The sequence below is a fragment of the Pseudomassariella vexata genome (genome assembly GCF_002105095.1).
Source record: "Pseudomassariella vexata strain CBS 129021 chromosome Unknown BCR38scaffold_11, whole genome shotgun sequence".
Lineage (NCBI taxonomy): Eukaryota > Fungi > Ascomycota > Sordariomycetes > Amphisphaeriales > Pseudomassariaceae > Pseudomassariella > Pseudomassariella vexata.
Genome location: NW_024467966.1, coordinates 1,121,786 through 1,144,001, shown reverse-complemented (window position 1 = coordinate 1,144,001; position 22,216 = coordinate 1,121,786). Strand labels below are relative to the sequence as shown.

The 22,216-nt window shown below is 49.4% G+C and overlaps 5 protein-coding genes and 1 non-coding gene across 6 annotated transcripts; 4 read left to right on the top strand and 2 right to left on the bottom strand.

Moving 5' to 3' along the window:
• Nucleotides 1–1,387: 1,387 nt before the first annotated feature.
• BCR38DRAFT_476674 (uncharacterized protein) lies at nt 1,388–5,129 on the bottom strand. Its single transcript, XM_040863050.1, has 3 exons — nt 2,749–5,129; nt 2,423–2,668; nt 1,388–2,373 (listed from the first exon to the last, which is right to left on the bottom strand). The coding sequence occupies exons 1-3, from the start codon at nt 4,876–4,878 to the stop codon at nt 1,477–1,479; spliced, it is 3,273 nt and encodes a 1,090-aa protein (XP_040713020.1). The 5' UTR covers nt 4,879–5,129; the 3' UTR covers nt 1,388–1,476.
• A 1,906-nt stretch (nt 5,130–7,035) lies between these two features.
• On the top strand, nt 7,036–11,145 carry BCR38DRAFT_411908 (uncharacterized protein; the record flags this gene model as incomplete). Its single annotated transcript, XM_040858622.1, has 8 exons — nt 7,036–7,695; nt 7,750–8,868; nt 8,919–8,921; nt 8,989–8,997; nt 9,051–9,390; nt 9,447–10,233; nt 10,300–11,017; nt 11,074–11,145. The coding sequence occupies 8 exons, from the start codon at nt 7,036–7,038 to the stop codon at nt 11,143–11,145; spliced, it is 3,708 nt and encodes a 1,235-aa protein (XP_040713019.1).
• Nucleotides 11,146–14,802: 3,657 nt separating this feature from the next.
• BCR38DRAFT_t264 lies at nt 14,803–14,905 on the top strand. The gene has a single exon. It is a non-coding gene; the product is annotated as a tRNA-Thr (tRNA).
• A 630-nt stretch (nt 14,906–15,535) lies between these two features.
• Nucleotides 15,536–16,533, bottom strand: BCR38DRAFT_442523 (uncharacterized protein). Its single transcript, XM_040860822.1, has one exon. The coding sequence runs from the start codon at nt 16,173–16,175 to the stop codon at nt 15,618–15,620; it is 558 nt and encodes a 185-aa protein (XP_040713018.1). The 5' UTR covers nt 16,176–16,533; the 3' UTR covers nt 15,536–15,617.
• An 877-nt stretch (nt 16,534–17,410) lies between these two features.
• Nucleotides 17,411–18,775, top strand: BCR38DRAFT_442522 (fructose-1-6-bisphosphatase). Its single transcript, XM_040860821.1, has one exon. The coding sequence runs from the start codon at nt 17,451–17,453 to the stop codon at nt 18,513–18,515; it is 1,065 nt and encodes a 354-aa protein (XP_040713017.1). The 5' UTR covers nt 17,411–17,450; the 3' UTR covers nt 18,516–18,775.
• A 734-nt stretch (nt 18,776–19,509) lies between these two features.
• On the top strand, nt 19,510–20,127 carry BCR38DRAFT_459771 (uncharacterized protein; the record flags this gene model as incomplete). Its single annotated transcript, XM_040862331.1, has 3 exons — nt 19,510–19,674; nt 19,736–19,865; nt 19,922–20,127. The coding sequence occupies 3 exons, from the start codon at nt 19,510–19,512 to the stop codon at nt 20,125–20,127; spliced, it is 501 nt and encodes a 166-aa protein (XP_040713016.1).
• Between the last annotated feature and the right edge of the window lie 2,089 nt (nt 20,128–22,216).

The following is a 22,216-nucleotide window of genomic DNA, read 5'->3' as shown; positions in this document are numbered from 1 at the left end:
TGAGAACCAACGTAGTATGGTAGTCAACGCAACGCAGTCGCCAATAGGACGAACCGACGACGCAGCGTATGTATTTAGTCCAGCCATTAGGGCACGGTTTGACATACGGGAGTACTAGTAGAGGTACCGGGGGCTTCGAGCCTACGGCGTATTTAATAATAATAATAGTTAATTTCCCGCATCCTACGCTCACTTGACTCCGTCTCCAGTATCTCTCGCAGTCGAAGACCATGCAACTCAGATTTAGAATCCTTCTGGCATTCGACATGCACACTCCATCCCTCCCCGTTGCCGAGCTCTACAACTCTGCTCTTCTCACCTCTATATTTCAAGTTCAGCATAACGATACTGTGCGCACTGTCATAATCCCCGATAATACCCTTGAACGACCTGCCAGTTTTGAGGTACCTGGCGACGTTCTCCCACATCCCCGCATCTTCTATGTCCGAGGACAGTAATGCAGCAGCCAGAACCCTGGGACGATGTCAAACCCACCACTTTCTTTCTACTCCCGGATGGTCCAATGAACGAGTGCAGCCCGCTCTGAAAAAATGATATCGGGTACTTTGACGGTACCGCTCGGAACCTGAAGGATCCAATCCGAAATCTCAGCCCCCACAAGTGAGCTTTGCCGGATCGGACAGGGCCATAGGACATCGACGTCGACGAGAAAGTCGAGAAGATATACCAGGCGCAATCCAATCTGGTACCGCATTCTAGGTCGAGAGCAGATATGTTAAGATGACTCAGGGATGTAGGGTAGAGGTAAATAGTAGGAAAAGCGGGCCGACGGCAGGGATGCGCTAGACGAGATCGTACGAAGTGGCGAAGGCGTCGTATTTTGTTGAACGGCTTGACTCCGCTATGACTGATCGAGGCTTTGAGAGTGACTGGAATAAAAGTGCGGCACCAGTCAGCGGGAACAGTTTTAGAAAGTAGAGATGGCTCGAAATCAAAGGCTAGTTTCTAGATGCCGGAATGAGGAGTTGTTGTCGGCTTGCGTATATTGCCGAGCATGGTGGGTTCGACCCTACATAGCGGTTGTGCAACTATTGACATGAGAAAAACAGTTCGTAGGGATGATGAAGTCATACTACGCAGGGGATACGACTGGATCGACACATTTCCACTTCATTAGCCCCTATCCCCATTTTCCATCCATTAAACGTGGAACAAGGCGTTAGTTTCAGTCATCCAAAGGTCAAGCGAGACAACATCAAGCTTGAGTCTTCAGTTCCGTTTAATGAATAATTCAAGTCTTGGTGCATTCACTTCCAGAGACAATGATCCCAGAGAAACATATATCAACAGGAAGGTTGGTAATAAGCCTAATCTTCTGTCAAGCAATTGGAAACATCACACAATACCAAATTATAGGTCTTTGAATTACTTGTTATTACAATTTTATTAGTTAGGTATTTTTTGTACCTTTTTAAAAACTCCTTTTTGGGTATCTGGTATGGTTAAAATGACACTCTATGTCCGCCGGATGCGTAAGATACAAAAACTTTCTCTGATCCACCTCCGGTACTCCCTCGCTTTCCTGACTTTGATTTTCTGCTCTCGCTGCGGCTGCGGCTTTTCATGTACATTCGCATCGGCGTTTTTATTTGTATGACCCTCGTATCTACATTCTGTCCCTGAATTGCTCCCGTTTAGAAGTGGTCTGGCTGGAGGGTCATGAAATGCCTCATTTGGTACAGTCTGGGCGGGTGGTATACAGATTGGGGGATCCTGCGTCTGCACGCTTCTGCTGGGTTGCTGCACTAGTTGAGTTTGGTCGGCCTGAGAGCCATGGAATGATCCATCGCCGGCGTGGTGCAAATCCGAGCCCCTATCTTCCTTGTCATAAGTCGCATGACCTAAGCAAAAGTGCCTTGCGGGGTCCTCATAATATTTCAAGGATCTGAGGCCTTCGTTGCTGTTCTGTGCCGTCATCACTGGCGTTGTCGTCGTTGCTGATGACAACCTATCCTCGTGCGACATTTGGGTCGAAAACAGCGTGTCGAAGTTCATCAGTGTGGTCTCCTGGCCTTGGAATGGAGGAAGTGATCGAGGCGCAACATTTCGAGAATTATCGTGATGCGCTTGGGGTGTACCCAACAGTTGGTAGTTCTCCTCAGCTTGGGCGAGTCCTTGGGAGTGTTTGGTTGTCAATTGCGTTTGTCTCTCGTTATGCCCCCCGACAGCTTGGGATACCTTGGTATTCTCCGGAGTCAGTTCTGGTGTCCTGTTGGAGCTGAACGTAGTTTGATTCACTACATTTCCTTCCTTCTCCATTAGATCCAAAATGAGCTGAATGCCGTCCTCTTCCCCATCGCCGGAAAGCTCAAGATCGGGATCTTCTGGGACATTTGCTAGAGTGGATACCTCCTGTCGGGAGTCAGCCTTATCCCACGGGCGATGAACAAATGTAACTTACTCTTAACTGCCCCACGATCGGTTGTGCGTAAGTCGAATTTTCAGGCGGCTGTGACGAGTGTGTCCGGTTGACACAATATTGCTCACGCCTGAGGCACTCGTCACGGATCTCCCTTAAACGGCAACGGATCCTGTCAGTCTTCCAGCGACTATCGACTACGGGAACGAGAAGATGTTTTTGAATCAAATATAGGAAATCTGCCACGCTGTCGGAGCAGTTATCTAGGCCACGAAGGTGGTTGATCCACTGCGGTCTGTCAGTGATGATGCATTGGGATAACACTAGTGCGACTCAGTGCCCAAGCAGGGGTTGGATATGTATCTTACATTCCGTACAGATTCCTTCACGGATGCGATATAGTGACCCTGACCCGTCGGCGCGGGCGTCAAGTTGAAGAATTTGTCGTCCTCGAATGCAGGAACGGTGGGATTGTCGTCTCGCAAGCGCTCGTCTTGGAAAGTTCCACGAGTCGCTTGGTAGCCAAGAAGAAACCACGTGACAAACTCGAGGAACAAACAGCCAAGGCTCCAAATATCGTATTTCCGAGATATCGGGGTGTGCATGTCGAACTCCGGAGGGCGGTACGTGCGAGAGAAGCCGCCGACCAGCTCAACAGCGATGTTGGAGACGGAGTTGCGCGAATGGAACCGGGTCAAGCCGAAATCGGATATGACGAGATGACTGGGCTTTCCCGGAGAGTTGAAGCACAATATGTTCTCGGGTTTGATGTCGCCGTGGGTACCCCTATCTTTCTCCCATACCGTCTCTGAGGTATCGCTGGTGCCGGGCCCTTTGTCTTTATGCCATGATCTGTGATGGTGGATCTTTTCCAACCCGTCGACTATCCCGAGGCATTGTTCCATGAGCCATTGGACATTTTGCGAGTCGTGAGGATTCAGTCGGGTAGACTTCCACATGTCGACGAGGTTTCCGTTGGCCCAAGGGAAAAGTAGATAATATTTCGAGCCGTGTTGAAAGGCCATCAGAAGTCGAATGAGGTGGAGGTGGCCCTTGTTTGGCCCACTAAACCTTTCGAGGACTCTCACTTCATCGCGGTATCCCTCGTAGTTTTCGGAATGGATTTCTTTGACGGCAAAGAAAAGGTTGTTGTTATGTTCCAATCCGTTAGAAAAGTATTCTCCGAGTGAAAGGTATGGAAACTGAGCTTGTGCATGTTGCGAACAAGTGAAGTTGTGATGTGCTGCGTGGATTTTGACTTTCCAGACTGTCCCGTAGCCACCGCTGATTTTGCGGTTCCACCCCAGGAAAGGGAGGATAACCTTGTCGTCCATCTTGTAGAAGTAAACTTTTTCGCAGCCGATGTCAAGAAGTGGCGCCATAATTTCGTACTGGCTTCTGCAGAAGGCATCCATATGCTCGGGGCGCCACTGGCTAAAACAAGTGCGCACAGGGCCATCTTTCCTGTCTTCCCTCGCCAGGAAAGGATTCCGTCTAGTTTTCTTCCAATGGGTCTTCTGCTGCCTCAGCGGAAGGTGGCTATCACTGATGTGGTTGTCGATAAAGTCGTTGATGTAGTGTACATTCCCAATCAAGACCAAGATGGCAAAGATCCTCCATCGGCTAGAGATGTACTGGTCGCTGCATATTTCCTGAGTCTTGATATCCAATTGCTGGTCCGTTTCAGAGGGAAATGACTGGCGGAGGAGATGCCTCACCACGGAGGAATCGAGGATGGCATGCAACTTATCGTCTGGCACGAAATAGCCATCAGTTGATCTGTGTTTGGATTCCACGTATGCGTTTCGCAGCTTATCCCCGATGTCTTCGGCAGTCATTTGCTCCAACTCTGTTTCATCATCCAGACATCTTGTGAACTCCTCGATACTAGGGTGTGAGCACGGCTGGGACCACGGTTGGGACGAACGGGCCTTCTTGTCAACATCGATGAGGTCACTGTTGGTTATGGCCCAGGGCGCAGCATCAGGAATATTTTGATATGAGGCTTCATTTCCCAAGCCTTCAGCGTCACTTTCGGTCGTGTCCGACCGTGAAGACTCTCTTGAATCTTGCGTATGCAGCCTGTGTGGCCACGGAGCACCGAAGCCCAGGTGTTCAATGGTTTTAATGGTCAAAAAGTCGGATTGCCCACTCTCAGAGGCTAGACTAGGTGAATAATCACCATTTTGTGCAGGTGTCTGAGTGCTCCTTGGGCTTGGTATGGGCAGCGTTGACCTCGGAGGAGTTTCGGGGCGCCGGCGGAGACCTGAGCTTCCCAGATCGGTCGAAGTGAACTGGTTTCCGACAATCGAGGGGATTGAAGCCTGTGAAAATCGAAACGTTGGATTCGTCCAAGGCGGACATGACCTCGTCGGTGAAATGGACGAATCCCAACTATCAATTGAGCGTGTGTCGTGTGGAATTATTTGTTCATCGAGAGGAAGTGATGGAAGGCCTTGGGCAGACTCGAGGACTACGGCTCTCTGGGATTGCGACATTGGAAAATACGGCGGCTGAATCTGCTCCTATTCGACATGGAACCACTTGGCGGCCATGACCGCCTTATGTGAATTGCATTTGGAAGTTGAGAACCTCCAACAACTCGCGTACCAGGAGGGGTTCAGCCTGACCATTGAACATGAAATCTCCAACTTGGTGACCGACACCCCAGCCAGCCCGCATGTGCTGCGTGAAACTGCAGGGAAGCTCACAGGAGCTGCAGTTCAGTCTCCGCCATTTTTTTTCGGAGGAGAATAGCGACAAATCTGTGCCGTTATACATGCAGCAGGGGTTTGGCTTACACAGATCTAGGCTGTTTTCGGAATGAGACACAGCCTCATCCTACGAAACTGGAAAATCCATCAATGTTATATTATGTATTCTATCGTTATTAAAGATGCTGAATAGTCTAGAGAGCGAAATCTGACATAAAGATTAGGCGCTGTGCAGCCCGCGACAACAGGCGAACATTGAACGTCAAGGGTGAGAACCATCATGGGCCTAGAGGCTCTAGGCTTGACTACCTTGACTACAGTACCGTGGTTCTCATTCTATCCCCCGCAGCGGGCCGTTCCCGACGAACGTTGGTGAGATATCTTGTGCACCCTTCCTGATCACAGAGCCTGCGTCGCAGCAAGGCAATGTACCTGGCGATCAGGTAACTTCACCAGAGGGCGGCCTGACGTCAGGAGACCAAAAGGCAGAACCTGCCTTACGAAAAGCCTTGCTGGATGCATCTACAGGTCAGGCGCTTACGTGAGATGGCTCATTGGTGCCACCTGGTGACCGTGCGCAGCAATCGTATCTTTGGTCCAAGGTAGTGGAACAACAGGGGCTCATGTTGTTTTATTGGCTGCGTTTCACCGAAATACGAAGCGGTTGGGGCGTTGAGGATTGTGGATCATCTGGTTGGCACATGGATATTCAAACACGTCGCTTTGACTGACACCCGTATATATTGTATATATTTCATCTCGTCCCCAGTTCCGTGGCCGAAATAATTTGACTACCAACGAAAATCATATGCTTCGACATGCCTATAAGAACAACACACTCGCAATCGACTATGAGCGGAAGTAATAGCGGCAAACTGAGCACGGGCATGATCCGTCTACATTCCAACCGAGTCAAGAGTCCAGAAGCGCTTTCTCGGGCACTGCAGACACTATACAACGACCGCCTCTACAAGGTTGAACTCAGAAACGATATCTACATCATTCGAATATGGGATGTAAGTTCGGACGAGAGGAGCTATGTGAGTACTGCGTGTTGAGTACTGACACGCACTGGATTGGCGATACTGACCATGAAACGTAGAAATCCGCAGAAGCGAGCCACCAAGGTGTGCATAGAACGGTGAAGACGGAGAGGCATCGGCATTTTGATAGCGAGGATGTACTTTCAGATTGTTCAGATGAGGCGGATGCGAATTGGGATTGGGACCGGAGAGGGCAAGTCGCAAATAGATTATGGTGCTGTAAAGACTGAATCTGGAGCCACGAATTGCTCCTTGAAAAACCACCATGCAACGGCCAGTTTACTGAGCAACTGAGGGATCCCACAACCATTTCATTCCGTCCTTCGCAGAATCGCCTGGGGCTACTACCTGGAGCCTGCTCTTCTAGTCCCATCCTTGTAAGACATTACCAGGTGGCGGCTATAGCCGGGACTTGCTATTCGCTACTTCCAGTCCGCACAGCCCGCACAGCCTGCATCGCCCGCTTATTACTGCCCACCCGGTGCCTTTTGGCAGTGCCTGCATGTCACTGCCTACATTAAGCACCCCGTTTCCGCAGTACCGGCTTCCACACAATAGTGCGTGGTGGTGTTGAAGCCCGCTGAGCGTCTGACACAGTACGACATCATTCAACGCGCACAACAGGCTGCCTCATTAATAACTCATTAATAGAAGGACTCGTGTATGGCTGAATCATATCGCTTCACAGGCTTTACCCATTGTGTCCCTGTTGTGCCATTTATTGCCTCTGCCAACCTTCCACTATCCTTTTTGGTGTGACCCACCCCGGATTCGGTTTCTCGACCAACAGGAAATCATCATCGCCGAGGTGACTGACTCTGCCTCTCATTACATTGCTTCCATCTTAAATTCATGGGTGCAAAATTCAGCCCAGCGCTGAGAGCTTCAATTAATCCAGATGGATTCGGACGATACCTTCAGTTCATCCGGCGATGATGACGGCTCCGAGCAGGAACGCTTGTATTGGGAAATCGAAGATGGCCTAGAGACAAGTGCGGACGTGCTGGGAAATCAGCGTTTCCTTCCTGTGGACAGAATGATCACCTTGGCGACAAGGACCAATGTTGTGTCAGCTTATAAAGAGGCCAACGACGGTGCGGGACCAAGCGAAGAAGTCATCGAGTTTGTGTTGAAAAGGGCGCGAAAGGTCTTCCTGACCCTGATCCGTATAAATCACATCAAGGCTATCGATTCTCTGTATAAAGCTGGATTCGATGACAACAACTTGCCCGTAGGGAAAATCCGCCCGGAAAATCGGAAGGGGAGGTTTCGATGGGAAGTCAGGCGACTAAACGAGACAACCAATGAGGTCACCTATGAGCCTGGGTATGAAGTCTTCAATAAGTGGGCAAGTGAGACCATTGCGGGATTCGTGGACTCGCAGTGGCAATTTCTGCCAGCATCCTACAGCGAGTCTAAATTCTCCCATACTTTACACCAAGATTGTCCCTTGCCCTTCCTAGCAGACGGAAACACGGAGCCCGCTGAAGGCCACTTCAGCTGGGTGTACAAAGTCAGAGTTCACAGCACCTATGCCCAAGGCGAGACTTTCAAACACGTGAGTAGATACCGGCAAGGGATGTAGTTTCGCGTAGGCTTACACGCTGTCAAGGTCTTCGGGAATATGCAAGATATCGCCGTCAAAATGTTCCGACCAGACTTGAAGGACTATTTCTATAGGGAGTTGCAGACCCTTATGACCATCAAGGAGATTGACCACCCACATCTCATCAAACCCATTGCGGCGTACGAGCGAGGCACCAAACGCTGTGTCATCTTTCCATGGGCCGGCGGAGGCAACCTGAAAGAATACTGGAGACAGACTAATTACGACCCGCCTCTCCGACTTCAACGCGATGCATCCCTGATCTTCTGGGCTCTCAAGCAGATGCGTGGTCTTTCAGAAGCACTCAAAATGCTTTATGAGCACAATGGTCGCCACGGTGACCTTAAACCAGAAAACATCCTACGGTTCAACGAAGGGGACGGCCATGGCAGGTTGGTGATTGCCGACGTGGGTCTCACAAAGTTTCATGTGCTGGCGACCCAGCGGCGTGATAAGAAGTCATCAATCATGTCTCGCACTCTTCGGTATGAAGCCCCTGAAATTGATATCGACATCGACGACCGCGACAAGCCGCGTTCGCGCGACTACGACCCCTGGTCCATGGGATGCATCTTCCTCGAGTTCGTCATCTGGTTACTTTACGGTGGCAAGGAGCTGGACAAGTTTAACCAAAACGCAAGAGACGACAAGTTTTGGCATCGCCATGGTGGGCAGTACTGCATACACCCAGATGTCCAGAACTGGATGAAAAGGATATCGGGAGACCTTGTGACTACGACGTCGCTCAAGGATGTCATGGAATTGGTCGAGAAGCGACTCCTGGTCGTCAAGTTGGCCAAAGACGTGACTCCACCAGAGCATGGCCGTGCGACAGCTCCAGAAGCGTTCGAGCAGATGGATGAGATTTTCAAACATGCTGAACTGGAACCAGCATACCTTTTTGACTCGAGGATTTGGAACCGTACAAATGGAAATGGTGCGCCGGGGTCCAATCTCGTCGTGCCACAATTTTCAAAGAGACCTCCTGTACCCAGGAGCCCTTCCGAACTCGTGACCAAGAGCTCGAACGAGACTATCCGCGGGGACAATAACAGTCCTACAATATCCACTGATGCACCTTACGGCGAAACCATTATCCCCAAATCGAATCCTCCCCTTCAAACCGTAAGTCCAAACCCGTCTTTTGTCTAGAACTGGAAGCTAACTCGAATTAGTATGTAAGTCTACTTTGCGATGACGCTGAAATAGTTGAGTTGGCTGATGATAGCTCGCCCCATGCTTTAGAATGTGCCGGTGAGTCCAATACTTTTCAACAGCAGACCCAACAGGTTGACTAATTCTACTAGCAACTCAGCAAATTGAACAATGTTTGGGAATCCGAGCCCGATAACGAGTTCGCACGAAAATTCATCAAACATGTGGACTGGGCTACAGTCAAACCTCCACTCTCGGATTCCAATTTGTGTGAGACCTGTACATCATTGGACATCTGGTCGCAAGTCCGAATCGAGCTTGTCATTTCGAAGCTACGAGAGAGCTCTCAGATATGCGCACTTTGCAAACTCTTCTATCATAGTCTCCCAGATTTGGGGATACAAAACGATGCCGTGAAACTGCGTCGAGATGGTTCCACGCTCAGAGCGGATGCTGGCGGGCCTCCTATCATCTCCATTTACGTCGAACCAGGTTTGTGAAGTTGTCGCCTTCGACCTCGAGCCAAAGACTGACTGCAGATATAGTAGAATCTGATGCTTCATCTCCTGCGTATGCACAAATTGGCCTACCCCAGCTGCCCAACCCGAAAAGCCCGGAACAGTTCGCGTTGCTGCGAGAGTGGCTACGAAACTGCGATGAATCCCATGCATGTATCCCCCGACAAACCGGGGCCAATGCACGCAGTATGCCCAAGAGACTCATCGACGTTGGCTCATCTTCCGAAAAGAGGCTGCGTTTAGTAGAGATGGACCGCAATAGCGTCGAGAAGTATATGGCTCTCAGTCACTGCTGGGGCAAGCTGACTGACGAGGAGAAATTCTGCACGACTGAAGAAAACATTGAAGCACTTAAGATCAGCATAGACTACGGAAAACTTACCAGGACATTCCGAGACGCTGTTGACGCTACGCGAGAGCTCAACGTCCCGTACCTTTGGATTGACTCCATTTGCGTTGTTCAAGACGATGCGAAGGACTGGGAGGTCGAGTTGGGGAAGATGGAAAACGTGTTTAGCTCTGCGTATTGCACTCTGGCTGCGAGTTCGGCTGAGTCTTCGCTGGTTGGGTTCCCGAGTAGTAGGACGCCGAGGACATATGTGGCCGTCCGCTCGAGCACACGTGCAAATGGTACGACGTACTTCGCCAAGTGCATCGACAACTTCCACCAAGATGTCGAGGCAGCAGTCCTGAATACGCGCGGATGGGTATTCCAGGAACGAGCGCTGTCTCGGCGAACTATCCATTTCACGTCGAACCAGATCTACTGGGAGTGTGGGAAGGGTGTTCATTGCGAGACCTTGGCCAAACTCAAAAAGTGAGTGAACACTTCAAATCGTAGGCCCGTTCAAGTTCGAAATCCCAACTAACGTTCCAACCCCAGCCCCAAAGCCGCCTTCCTGGGGGATTCTGACTTCCCCACCTTAGCCCTCGAATACTTCCGCGGCGGTCGCATAGTTCACTTCCAAGGCCTCTACGAGATGTACTCCCGCCTGGCCTTCACAAACCCCACCGACCGATCCGTAGCCCTCCTAGGTCTCGAGCAACGCCTCGCGCGCACCTTCAAGATGCAAGGCGACTACGGAATCTTAGAAGGATTTCTCGAGCGGAGTCTGCTATGGCGAGCTGAAAAGCCCTACGGGATGAAACGGATTTCCTTCCCGCCTGGAAGGGGGTGCCCGTCTTGGTCCTGGATGGCTCATATGGGGGCGATTGGATACTTGGAGATTGATTTTAACAGGACAGATTGGAGTAAGGAGGATTTTAGGAATCCGTTTGAGCTGGGTTCCTTGAGGAGGACGTATGGGGAGAGAGGGGGGAAGGGGGTGGTGGAGTTGGCGGCGTTGGCGCGTGTGCTGGATATTGATAGGGTTGAGTTTTCAAAGAGAATAATTTTGGATGAAGTTGATGGTGGGGAAGCGAATTTGTTTAAATGCATTGTTATTGGAAAGGAGAAGGGGATGGTCGAAAGGGAGGGTGATCGGACTCACTATGTTCTCGTTGTCAAACCATCACCCAAGGGGACGTCGGATGACGTTTACGAACGGGTTGGTGTGGCGACTCTCCTACGTTCTCAGATATCCTTGTCACCGGGAAAATGGGTACGTGTAAGATGACTTTATTTTGAATTGCCTTGTCGATAACTGGTCTTGCGCAGACTAGAGTGCTATATCCACGTACATTCAGCATTTATGCAGCCGAGAGAGGAGCTCTTGGTCTTATCTACTAATACGAAGTCAGCAAATTATCAGTGAAAATAAACATATATGTCTTGCATGTTATTTCTTGATCAATAGTGCATACTTCTGCCAAAACTCTGTGGCGTCAAGGGGAGGTTCCTCCGTAATGAGCTAATTTGTCCTCTGGCACAAGTCCATCAACACACCAATTCTGATCCGTAAGCCTTGTACCAAAAACAGCACGCTTAGTATATTCCCGACAACTGCTACACAACAACCTAATACACTCCCGATCCGTCTCCAGCCGTATCCAAACCTTACACAAAATATCCACCCACCGTATCTATCCATTACTCAATGTCTCCTTCGGCTTAACAAGCAACCAAATAGCCCCCTGATCAAGGGAGTTCCTGCCTCTCAGAATGATAGTGGGGTCACAATCCGTAATCGCCCTCGCCCACCACAATCCAAAGTCGTCCGTGTCAGGATACGCCATCAACTTGAACCATTTCTGCATGTGCTGCGCAACAGGGAATCAAAACCTGTGACAGTGGAGCTGTTCGGAGCTGTGGAGAATGAGGCCCGGAAATTTGAGTAGTAGCCCATTTGTGTGCTTTATGGCGATGGTCCAGAGCGGTTGGATTAGCGAGCGCCGGTGGGCTTGTCTGGTAAGCCACCTTGCAGACCAGAATTCAGTTTATCAGGATCCATCAGCAGCTGCATTGCCACGATTCTACCCAATCAAAATTAGAATATAGCGCCTCTCATGCGAGCTATTTTCGGTGACCGCAAGTGTGTGACCACTCATTTGGGTCTCAGTCAGGGGTCTTTTTGTCAGCCGGATTGCAGCTGAACAATAACGCACACCTCATTGGCACTAATGCATGGAAATTTTGTATGCATGGTATGCCTGTCACTTGGTAGGTCTGCTACTTCTCTTAGCCTTGGTCACGTTGACTGTGACATTGAACAACATAAAACACATGACAAGGACCAACTGAAATTTCAAGACGCAAACTACCACACGAAAATGACCTCAATATCAAAGTTAAAGCATGGTACCCGAGTATGGTACTTGTTCTTCTTTCCAAAGCCCATCGCGGCAGGAATGACAGGAAAATCGTGAGATTATCACACAACTGTATAATGCAACAACAGCAACCCACGTACAGGAAATGATGCTTCGCCGTGTAACCACAGGATTGCACATTGAACCCGAGAATACTGACCACCAAGCCTCAGGAGCAAGATGTACAAGACGCAATTCAAGAAGTGGGGTCTAACTAAATATATGAAAACATCCGAGAAGAACATCCAGGCTATATTTAAACCTTACCAATGTCTGAATGCGCAGCCAGATGTCCCTGGCCTTCCAAACCTTGGGGAAGACGAACTATGCAAAGTAATCTGACATATGAAGAAGCAGTTCCAGACTCGGCCTCAGCATGCCAAAACGGGACACCTCAGCACGCGACAACAAACACGAAACTGCTGAGGCATTCGCCTGGAAATTCACGATTTTACGAGGACAAAACTTAGAAACCCCCCAGACGCCATACCTACAGTGATAGAAGCATTCAACCGTCACAAGATCCGTGTCCCTCACACTGCCTTGAACTGTAAAAGGCAAGTTTCACTCATTCAACAACAAAAGGTTCACTCGATTTGTACCTACTGCTTCAAGGTGTTAAGAAAGCCTGCACATTCCCATCATCAACTAAACAACCACAATTATCCAAGACCTTCTGGAGCAATGTCAAACAAGCAATATACTAGTGCGTGTATCCTCAGAAACCCGAGCCTGGTCCACCCTCAACGATGCATACTCGATGGCTAAGAGCGCACTTCAAGCCTCAGATGTGTCTAAATTCGCCAAAGAAGTCTTAGCAACGCTCAGACCGGCGAACACTCGAAATTGCCCAGAGGTTCGTTTTCAGATCCTGCATTACTTGGCGGACATGGCTCGAATCAGTATTGGGACCACTATCCAATCTCGATGGCGTGACGAGAGATGTCTCTGAGAGGTGTCTAGCTATTATAAGAGATTTCGCTGCATTGAGCCAAGATCAGCAACTGCAGCGTTTGAAGACGGACGCCCAGCTGTTGATAAGCCGTCTTCTAAGAAAGGATGGGGAATACAACAGTGCGTTGCAACTTGCGAGACAGGCCCATAACACTGCTGTTACCACCTTTGGCCCCAGCTCAGTTCAGGTCTTATCGGTATTAATACAACAGGAGCATATACTCAAGGATAACGAAAACTATTCTAAAGCACTCGAGACATGTTTCTCTGTTGTTGGGCAAGTGGAAATCGACATGTATCGTGAGCGTTCCGTGCATTATATGGGGTTTTTGTGCATACTATGGAAGACATTGCACATATATACGCAGTTTTGGGTAACACTAAGGCCAGATGCTTATGGTTGGGTCAAGCAGAGGTGACCGCGAAAATGGCGTGGGGTGATTCGGTTGCTACGGCTCACATCACGGATAAGGTATTGGGTACTGTGGTTTGATTTAGTTTCATTATGATTTACTCTTAGCTTTATGTGTCAATACACCTGATTTCATCGTGTGTATGTGTGTTCGAACACTGTCGCGCAGGAACGATATCCATGTAGTATCAAGTCAAAGGGGGGACATACTGTCAGGTGCAAATAAGCCACAGTGGCTTGGCCTGGACAGGGGTCGGAAATGTATAACTAGGCTGCTGTGACCCTCTTCTTTTAGAGAGGGCAGCGATTAACTTGTCGTTATTGAGTCCCCTATACTACGCTATTGGTACCTACCTGGTGACTGGCAGCTTGTTTCGCTTGAGCACTCTCGTCCTTCACTTTGCACTTGAAATCCCGTGACACATACCCAATTTTATACCCGGGTGGCTCTAGCTTGGTATGTTATCACAGGCTGACTCGATATACGTTAGCTCATTAGTTTCAATCAAGTTGTAACTGGATAAGGCAGAAGCAGATCAAAAACTCACGTGCTTGTTACTATGCGGGGTTTCGCAACCGGCAACAAACTCAGCAAAGCCAGCACTCTACCGAGTAATCGCCCTCCATTCATGCCTGAGTACGCAAGAGTAGAAGACTGCGTTAGAACGCCAACTGAGATAACTCTTTGTGTATGAGCCCAGAAGCAGGATCAGCGGCTCTGGCTGCTAAAGGTCTTCCAAGTTGATCGAAGGCCGCATGGATGGATGCAAAACTATACCTGGTAAGAAGGAATGATTCTGAATGAAATTGGTCTCTCGGGATGCGTTATATTGATCATATTGCTTTGTCAAAGTTATGGTTTGGGGCCAAACCTTCGCAATCGTCCCGAACGCCTCAACAGTTGTTAAGGGTCGTTGAATGGCGATGTTTTGCAGTCTGGTTAACTACATCTTGTCCCTTTCGTAGGGTGAATTAAGCAAGCAGTTATTCATTCTTTCGTTTCAAGTAAATTCCTAATATTGCAACTGCCACAAAAGAATGTCATGATTCGACTTCAACCAACAAGACCTGCCGTTTGTGTAACGACTAATTAAGATACGAAGCCTCTTTAGCAGAAGGATTAACTAAAAGGATTCTCTATCAAGCTGAATATTTGAAAGGCAATGTGATGAGCCGTAGAATACCACTACATCACATATCTCTAATAAGAATCTCATAAAAGTCATGTCCCTGTACCGAGTCTCACTTACTGGCAAGATCATATTTAGTATCGTCGGCTGGTGTAGTTGGTCACTTCGCTGGTAGATAAGTCCCGATTTGAGCCTCGCCCACTTGGGTCGGTGACGAGTCGCGGGTTCGAATCCCGCAGCTGACACACAGGGGGGTTTAGTCAACCCTTACGGCGCGCTGCCCACCTTGTTGACTTCGCCTACCTAGCGATAATAGGGAGATTGGTGCAGTTTAGGATTACGAGCATCCTAGTCAGTCGACCGTCAAGCACTACGTCGGCGGAATATAACTCGACAGCCGGTCCAGAATTCGAATCGTTAATCCGACCCCTTATCGGACCTCGCCTATCCGATGACGCTCGTCGGCGAACCCGTCCCCTCACGATAGAAGGCGCGCAGCACGCCCTCTCGCCGCGATTCTTGCGAGCGTCTAGACCACGTTACGATCTATCCACTTGAGCGTATGGTTGAGATGTATACGCTCGACGAGAACCCCAATTAGCAGATACTACGACTTGTCGCGACAAAAAATAGTCGAGCATCTTCTGCACATCAGCAGCATCCCACCCCTGAGGACGAATTTAAGTGCCACATTACCACGCTTATCGGTAGTTCAGGCAGGGGTTGTAGCACAGACTTAGGGAGGGACAGGAGGTTTAGTAGTCGTTTGGCTACAAGTTTACCTGTATAACCGCCCGACGCGGCTTAAGGGCCCGCTATATCATCTATAGCCCCTTAAGGGAGTACTTGTAGAGGTACCGAGGGTTAACACCTACGGCGTATTTAATATTATTTATTTAGTATCGCACAATACATGTCCCACACAGACCATGTTTTCGAACTTAACAGTCTAGACCGTCAGCGCAACTCCACAATCCTACGTCGCGGTGATAGAGTCGACCTCCCATACCCCCTAACAATCTCGACCAACGGTCTCGACACCCTCACTTCAATACAGTCCCGACAAAACCCCCCTTCCAACTCCCTCCTTCCGCAACCCCGACAAGTCCGACTCCCATTGTACGAATCGGACGAATAACCGTATCGCACCGGGCTCGTCCACACCTCGTCCGACGAGCCGCCGTAGGCCGGCGTCCACGACGACGATGACCTCTCAGGTCGCACATAGATCGTCGATCGGGGAGAATTATAAAAAACAGTGTTGCCCCGTCCTGACGTACTTCGGGAGATGATAATTTCGAGTTCGTTGACGATGTAGCGACTGGGACGAGAGGACTGTCTCGAGCTGTCACGGTAGGAATGTTGGGCTAGATCTTGGCGCGGGTGGTAGTCATCATAGCGGTAGTCGTTGTCATGGTGGCGGTGGAGGTCGTAGTCTTCGTGGTGGCGATCGTTGTAGTGGTAGTAGTGGCCTCTACGGTAGCCGTCGTGGTGGTTCGGGTACAAGTGCGACATCGCTTGTTGCAATGTCGAGGCCGAAGCTCAAGGTGTTGGCTGTGTTTCGTCTGGATATGTGATTTCGCCTTGGATTGAGAGTGAGGCGAAATGGATTCAAGTTTATCGGGCGACGGATTTTACGGAAACTAAGGATCAAGGGGGTACCAGGGTAGCACCGGCTTCTATATAGATAGGCTGTCTCAAGTTCGGCAAGTAGGCCAAGGCTCAGCCGACCTTACATGCGTGGATATATTGAATTAGGATGCAGAACACAGTGTGCATCAAAGTGCAAAAGGCATGTGCCATACCATAATGACACAGAGCTGCCTCAGCTACTGGGCGAAGTGGGGGCGGGCGTCACCTCACATGAGCTGGCTGCATGCGCTAGTCGAATGCCAGAAGGTTGGTTGTCTGACAGGAGCCTGGTCACGTTGCACAATCTTGGAATCCAACGGGCTCACGTAATAGCGGATTTGAGGCTCTGCGGTCGCGTCCGATCTTGGGAAGATCCAGTGTCGAGGCTAAGTTGCGTCCACAATAATATCACATGTGACGAATCAGATTGTATTCCTTGCCCCCATCTCGGTTCTAGATTATCTCTGGTACTCATGGTTGCCGGGCGTACTTTAGCCTGATTGTCAAGGCGCCCGACTTGAGAGACAGAATATAGTCTGCACAAGTGGCGAAATCCTGTATACACAATTCCACGTCAGCCTCGATTGATAGGGTTTGCTAGTAGGTGAAAGGCTGCTATACAAACGTTGTACCCGGATATAAATGGTTAGTGTAGTCCTGTATTATGGTTGTCACAGCATAGGCGTCGTGTGGATAAGGACCGCCAAGGGAAGTTGTAAATATAATATTTGCTTAAGCTGTACTTTGAGACTTATGGTGGCACTGCATCAGGAGTCATCTGCTACGTATTTTGATCGTCAATTGGAACCAAGAGCAGATAGAGTATAGAAAATTTACTTCACTCGAGTCGCTCTGCAATTTATGTATGATTTGGTGCAATGTAAGACTTAATATTTTGGTAGGTTCGGCTCTGAATATATCATTCCATTGTTGGAACCGAAGTTCCTGAAATGTAGGCAGATGAGGCAACTTCACCGCCACAGATACATACTACAAACAGAATAATCATAGACCCCAAGCCTCCCGGCTCTTTGGAACCGTTATGTGGCTGAGACCCACCCGTTCCAGGTCAGCTTCAATGTTGGATGCGCTTTGAGGAAACTTACCATTCGACAGATCAACAACCTTGTTCCAGACCTACTCAATCTCGACCTCACCATGCCTATGTCAAACCACTCAATCGCTGATCTCCTGGGCTCCAGTGATCAGCTAGTCAGCAAGGGTTCGCCGTACAAACTCACTGCCTTTCTCGAGTCGGTAATACCGCTGGAAACTCACAGCGCACTGTACAACTCAGTTTTGCCAGCGATAGTGGAGTGCATCTCGGATATTGCGAAAACCCTACGTCATTCTCAACATGTTTCGCTAGTAGGCACTGCGAACGCGTTTGGAGACGATCAATTGAATGTCGATGTCTCTGCGGAGAACCTCGTGCGTGCATGTCTCACCAAGTGCCCGTCGGTGGTGATGGCAAGTAGTGAGGAGGACCCCGTTGAGAAGGCATCAGGGAGCACGGGAGCAAGTCCAAATGGTGCAGCCACTCAGGAGCAGTACACGATCGCTTTCGATCCCCTAGACGGCAGCTCCATCATCGCGCCGAATTGGACAGTCGGCACCATCATCGGCATCTGGACAGGAACTTCCGCACTCCACCAAGTACCAGCGGAGAAGCAGATAGCATCGGTCCTCGGAGTCTACGGTCCACGGACCACCGCAATTGTCGCGTTGCGCATTCCCGGCACTGAGCCGTCGTGCTTTGAAGTCGGAATCGGAGAGCACGGCCTTCAGGATAGTGACATCATCCGTCCGAAAGTCCAGCTGGCAAGCCCACCCTTCAAAACCAGATATTTCGCCCCAGCCAATCTGCGGGCTGCCGCTGAGGACCCCAAGTACATGGACCTTATCACGCATTTCGTGCAAAACAGGTACACCCTGCGGTATAGCGGAGGTCTCGTCCCGGATATCGTTCATGCTCTTGTGAAAGGCCACGGCGTCTATTTGTCGCCCGTCACAGGCAAAAGTAAGGCGAAGTTGCGGCGGGTATACGAACTCTTTCCCATCGCATTGATAATTGAGTGCGCTGGAGGCAATGCAATCGACCCGGTAGATGGCAGCGACATCCTGGCCCGGCCGGCTGAGGACACCGATGAACGGGCAGGTTTGGTGTGCGGCACCACCGAGGATGTGGAATTCGTGAGAAAGGTCTTGGTAGCCGAGGAATGAAGCCAGGACATGTGGTCTATGCTGGAGAATACCAACACCAAGCTACAGCTAGTCGACTGTTAAGGCATCCAAGCTGGGTCTTGGATACCGCATCCGAATCGTGGGCCGTATCGAAAGGGAGTTTTCCGGATTATTAGCGGGGAAGTATAGAGGCGAGGAATATCCATGGAATTGATGCAAACAGCATGGCCTTGAGTCCCACATTTGAAGCTTTTGATCGTCAAGCCCCCTCTGTAATGTGCATAAACCTACCGAAATACACCTAGTATATTGCAGCGGAGCAGACAAATAGGCATAGAAGCTCAGGTGTGCCAAGTCTCCAAGTAGGTTTCTTCAACTTGTCTTCACGGCCCAGGATCGAATGCCGTAAGAGCTGTGCGGCTCAAAGACAGGTGACTTCGTAGTAACAAGCTGTGTATATTCGGCATGATGCTCCCTGAGAACACGCAGGATGTCCTAGAGCATAAAGGCCAAGGTCAAATACGCCTTGCGATTACAGCTGAATTGGAATACGTCACTGGATGATTGTGCCATCTGGGAAAGTCCGTCAAAGTATGGGACAGCTTATTGGTCCATCAAAACATGTTTGAAACGACCCTCGGCACTTCCCCACAGCCATTGCGGAATATCGGATCATCTAGACTCTGGCTAACCACTCGCGTTCTATTGAATGGAGGGTCATTCTAGGTTCACACGTGCAGTATGCCTCGGCTTGCATAATTTCGATCGTCTTCCTTCTCAATCCTGGTCACAGCTACAGGTCAACGACATCACAATGATTATGCCTCGGCGATTACCACGTGAAACGCGATGAACAACGATGTGAATGTAAGCCCGTGGCATACATATACGTCGATTTTTGTATAAAGGGACGAGTACTGCCATCCCGTTTTCATGTTTCTTGTTGAATCATCCATTCCGGACATAAAATACATCAGACTTCAGATCATTTTTTTCACACAACTATCTTTGCAATCAACTCGCCTAGTTAAAAATGGACCGCGTCAAGAAGAACCTATCCATTCTCGAGCGCAAGCTCACCAAAGCCAACAAGCTCGCCGCTAAAGGTGATGACATGAAGCTGGCGGACGCCATCAAGCTTGGCCGTAAAAGCAATGCCATGGTGGCCACCATCCAGAAGGGCATCAAGGAATATGATGTGGGCTACCGCACAGAATGTCGCTGTAACTTGCCGTACTGACTGATCCCACTTACAAAAGGGCTCCGACCCCACGGCACAGGAGAGCATGGAAGTTCTCGAGGAGATGAAGGTCATCGTTTCGTTGTCGGAGCAGCAGGTCGAGTTACTGATGAAGGATAAGCCGGTTTTTGACAAGCTGCATGTCGGAGGTACGCACATCTCGGAGATTTATCCTCAAGATTCGAATAACTGATGGAGACGACAGGACTGGTTAAGAGAAATCTTGGGAAGACATCGGTGGTGAGCGAGGAGCTTGAGAACATCATGCTCTCCAAGGCTCCGGATGATCTGAAGGCAGAGGCTGAGGCTCTGGCCAAAAGACGAAAGGTAGCTTTTGAGAAGGCGATGGCGATTTACTCCAACGCCTCGGGAGGAGAGGACGCTGCGGAGGGGGAGGATGATTCGGACTGAACGGTAGACGGGGCTATTTTCGAACGGGGACGGGTACTCCAGAAGAACTTTCGTTAAATTAGGGTATGTGTACTTACCCAGGTTGGTTTTGTATATCGAATGTGAAGATGGAAATTGCGCACACTGGCTCTACTGGTACGTACAAGTACATGTGTTCGAATCATTATACGTCGATTCGGATTAGAATATAAGTCTCGCTGTGTGGCTATTGGGTTTTTGACCGATGTTGTGTAGCAAGCGTGACATGACAGATCAGCGTAAAACGGCCCGTGCTGAGTGGCTCTCCTCGTTGGGGCCCCATAGGCACACGGGTACCCGTGTGTGTAAATTTTCACGGGTGCCCGTGTGATTACCTAAATAGGTAAAGCCCCTATATACCTACTAGAGTAGCAGTATTTACTATAATTAAGATGGAATCAAGTCCAATCCCAAGACTAGCTTCATTTCCAGCTGATTGTCTCCCTCCTGAAGGCGAATACGAATCCCGAGATGCTCTATCTAAGGCGATTAACGCGTGGGCGTCAACAAGAGGCTACGCGTTTGTAACTGGGCGGTCAACCAAAGAAAAAACCGGCACACAGACGATTACATATACATGTGATCGATTTTGCCGCCCTCCTACTAGTTCGAAAGAGCGCCAGCGGAAGACAGCTACCCGAGGAACTAGCTGTCCGTTCTCAGTACTAGCAAAAGAGTCACTTGATAAAAGCACTTGGACCTTGCGACATCGTCCCGATAAACGGTTCGCCATACATAACCACGAGCCTAGCCAACACCTATCTGCCCATCCAACACACCGGAAGCTTTCCGATGAAGATATATCTCAGCTAAGAGGCCTTTCGAATGCTGGCATAGCTCCTAAAGACATCAGAACGTACATGCGCCAGAATACCACGGCTATAGCGACCCAGCAAGATATCTACAATCGTATTGCAGATACTAGGCGAGACACATGCGAAGGACAGAATACGATCAACGCACTTGCGAACCAGCTAGATCGGGAAGGGTTTTGGAACCGAATGCAATTAGGTCCAGATAACCGGGTAACCGCTGTCCTGTTCACTCATCCAGACTCCCTAGCGTACCTCCACGCCTACCCAGATACTCTAATATTGGACTGTACATATAAGAAGAACAAGTATGGAATGCCTCTTCACGATATGATCGGAGTCGACGCCTGCCAGCGATCTTTCTGTATTGCATTTGCATTCCTAAGCGGCGAGTCCAAGCAGGACTACTTCTGGGCCTTGGACCGATTAAAGTCGCTTTACGAGATCTGTAATACTCGGCTTCCCTCTGTTATCTTAACAGACCGCTGTATTGCGTGTATGGATGCGGTTTCTACTTGCTTTCCATCTTCTGCACTGCTTCTGTGTCTTTGGCACGCAAACAAAGCAGTCCTTCGTCATTGTCGGCCAACATTTACACGGCAACAGCAAGAACAACGACAGGAGCAACAGCAAGGGCTCGAAGCTTGGAACGAGTTCTACAACCATTGGCATTCGATTATGAAATCGCTAAACGAGGAGACATTCTACGAGCGTGTATCAAAGTTCGAAAATAAATATATTCCGGGCTATCTCGAAGAATTCGGATACATAAAAGGGACTTGGCTCGATTTACATAAAGAGAAGCTAGTAAAGGCTTGGGTTGATCGATACCTTCATTTCGATAATGTCGTTACTTCAAGAGTTGAAGGCATTCATGGGATACTTAAAAGCCATCTCAAAAGATCTACATTAGATCTGTTCGAAGCCTGGAGAGCAATAAAGCAAGCGTTGCATAACCAACTTACGGAGTTGAGATCTAACCAAGCCAAACAGCAAATTCGGACGCCAATCGAACTCTCTGGGCCACTATATCATATAGTCCGTGGTTGGGTATCACACGAAGCTCTAAGGAAAGTCGAAGAACAGCGGAAGCTATTAACGAAGAACCCGCCTCCCTCGCCAAACTGTACAGGCTCTTTTTCTCAGTCTCAAGGGCTACCATGCGTCCATAAATTAGAACGGTTATTGGCACAGGACCAGGTTCTACAACTAGAAGACTTCCACCCACATTGGCACCTAGTCCGCAACGGCATTCCGCA

What these genes read in the sequence shown, in the direction of transcription:
- BCR38DRAFT_476674 (XM_040863050.1), bottom strand. Translation starts at nt 4,878, where the DNA reads ATGTCGCAATCCCAGAGAGCCGTAGTCCTCGAGTCTGCCCAAGGCCTT. An exon ending in TGAAGGAATCTGTACGGAAT is followed by an intron (nt 2,669 to 2,748) that starts GTAAGATACATA and finishes GACAGACCGCAG; the next exon opens with TGGATCAACCACCTTCGTGG. An exon ending in CGATCGTGGGGCAGTTAAGA is followed by an intron (nt 2,374 to 2,422) that starts GTAAGTTACATT and finishes GACTCCCGACAG; the next exon opens with GAGGTATCCACTCTAGCAAA.
- BCR38DRAFT_442523 (XM_040860822.1), bottom strand. Translation starts at nt 16,175, where the DNA reads ATGTCGCACTTGTACCCGAACCACCACGACGGCTACCGTAGAGGCCAC.
- BCR38DRAFT_442522 (XM_040860821.1), top strand. Translation starts at nt 17,451, where the DNA reads ATGCCTATGTCAAACCACTCAATCGCTGATCTCCTGGGCTCCAGTGAT.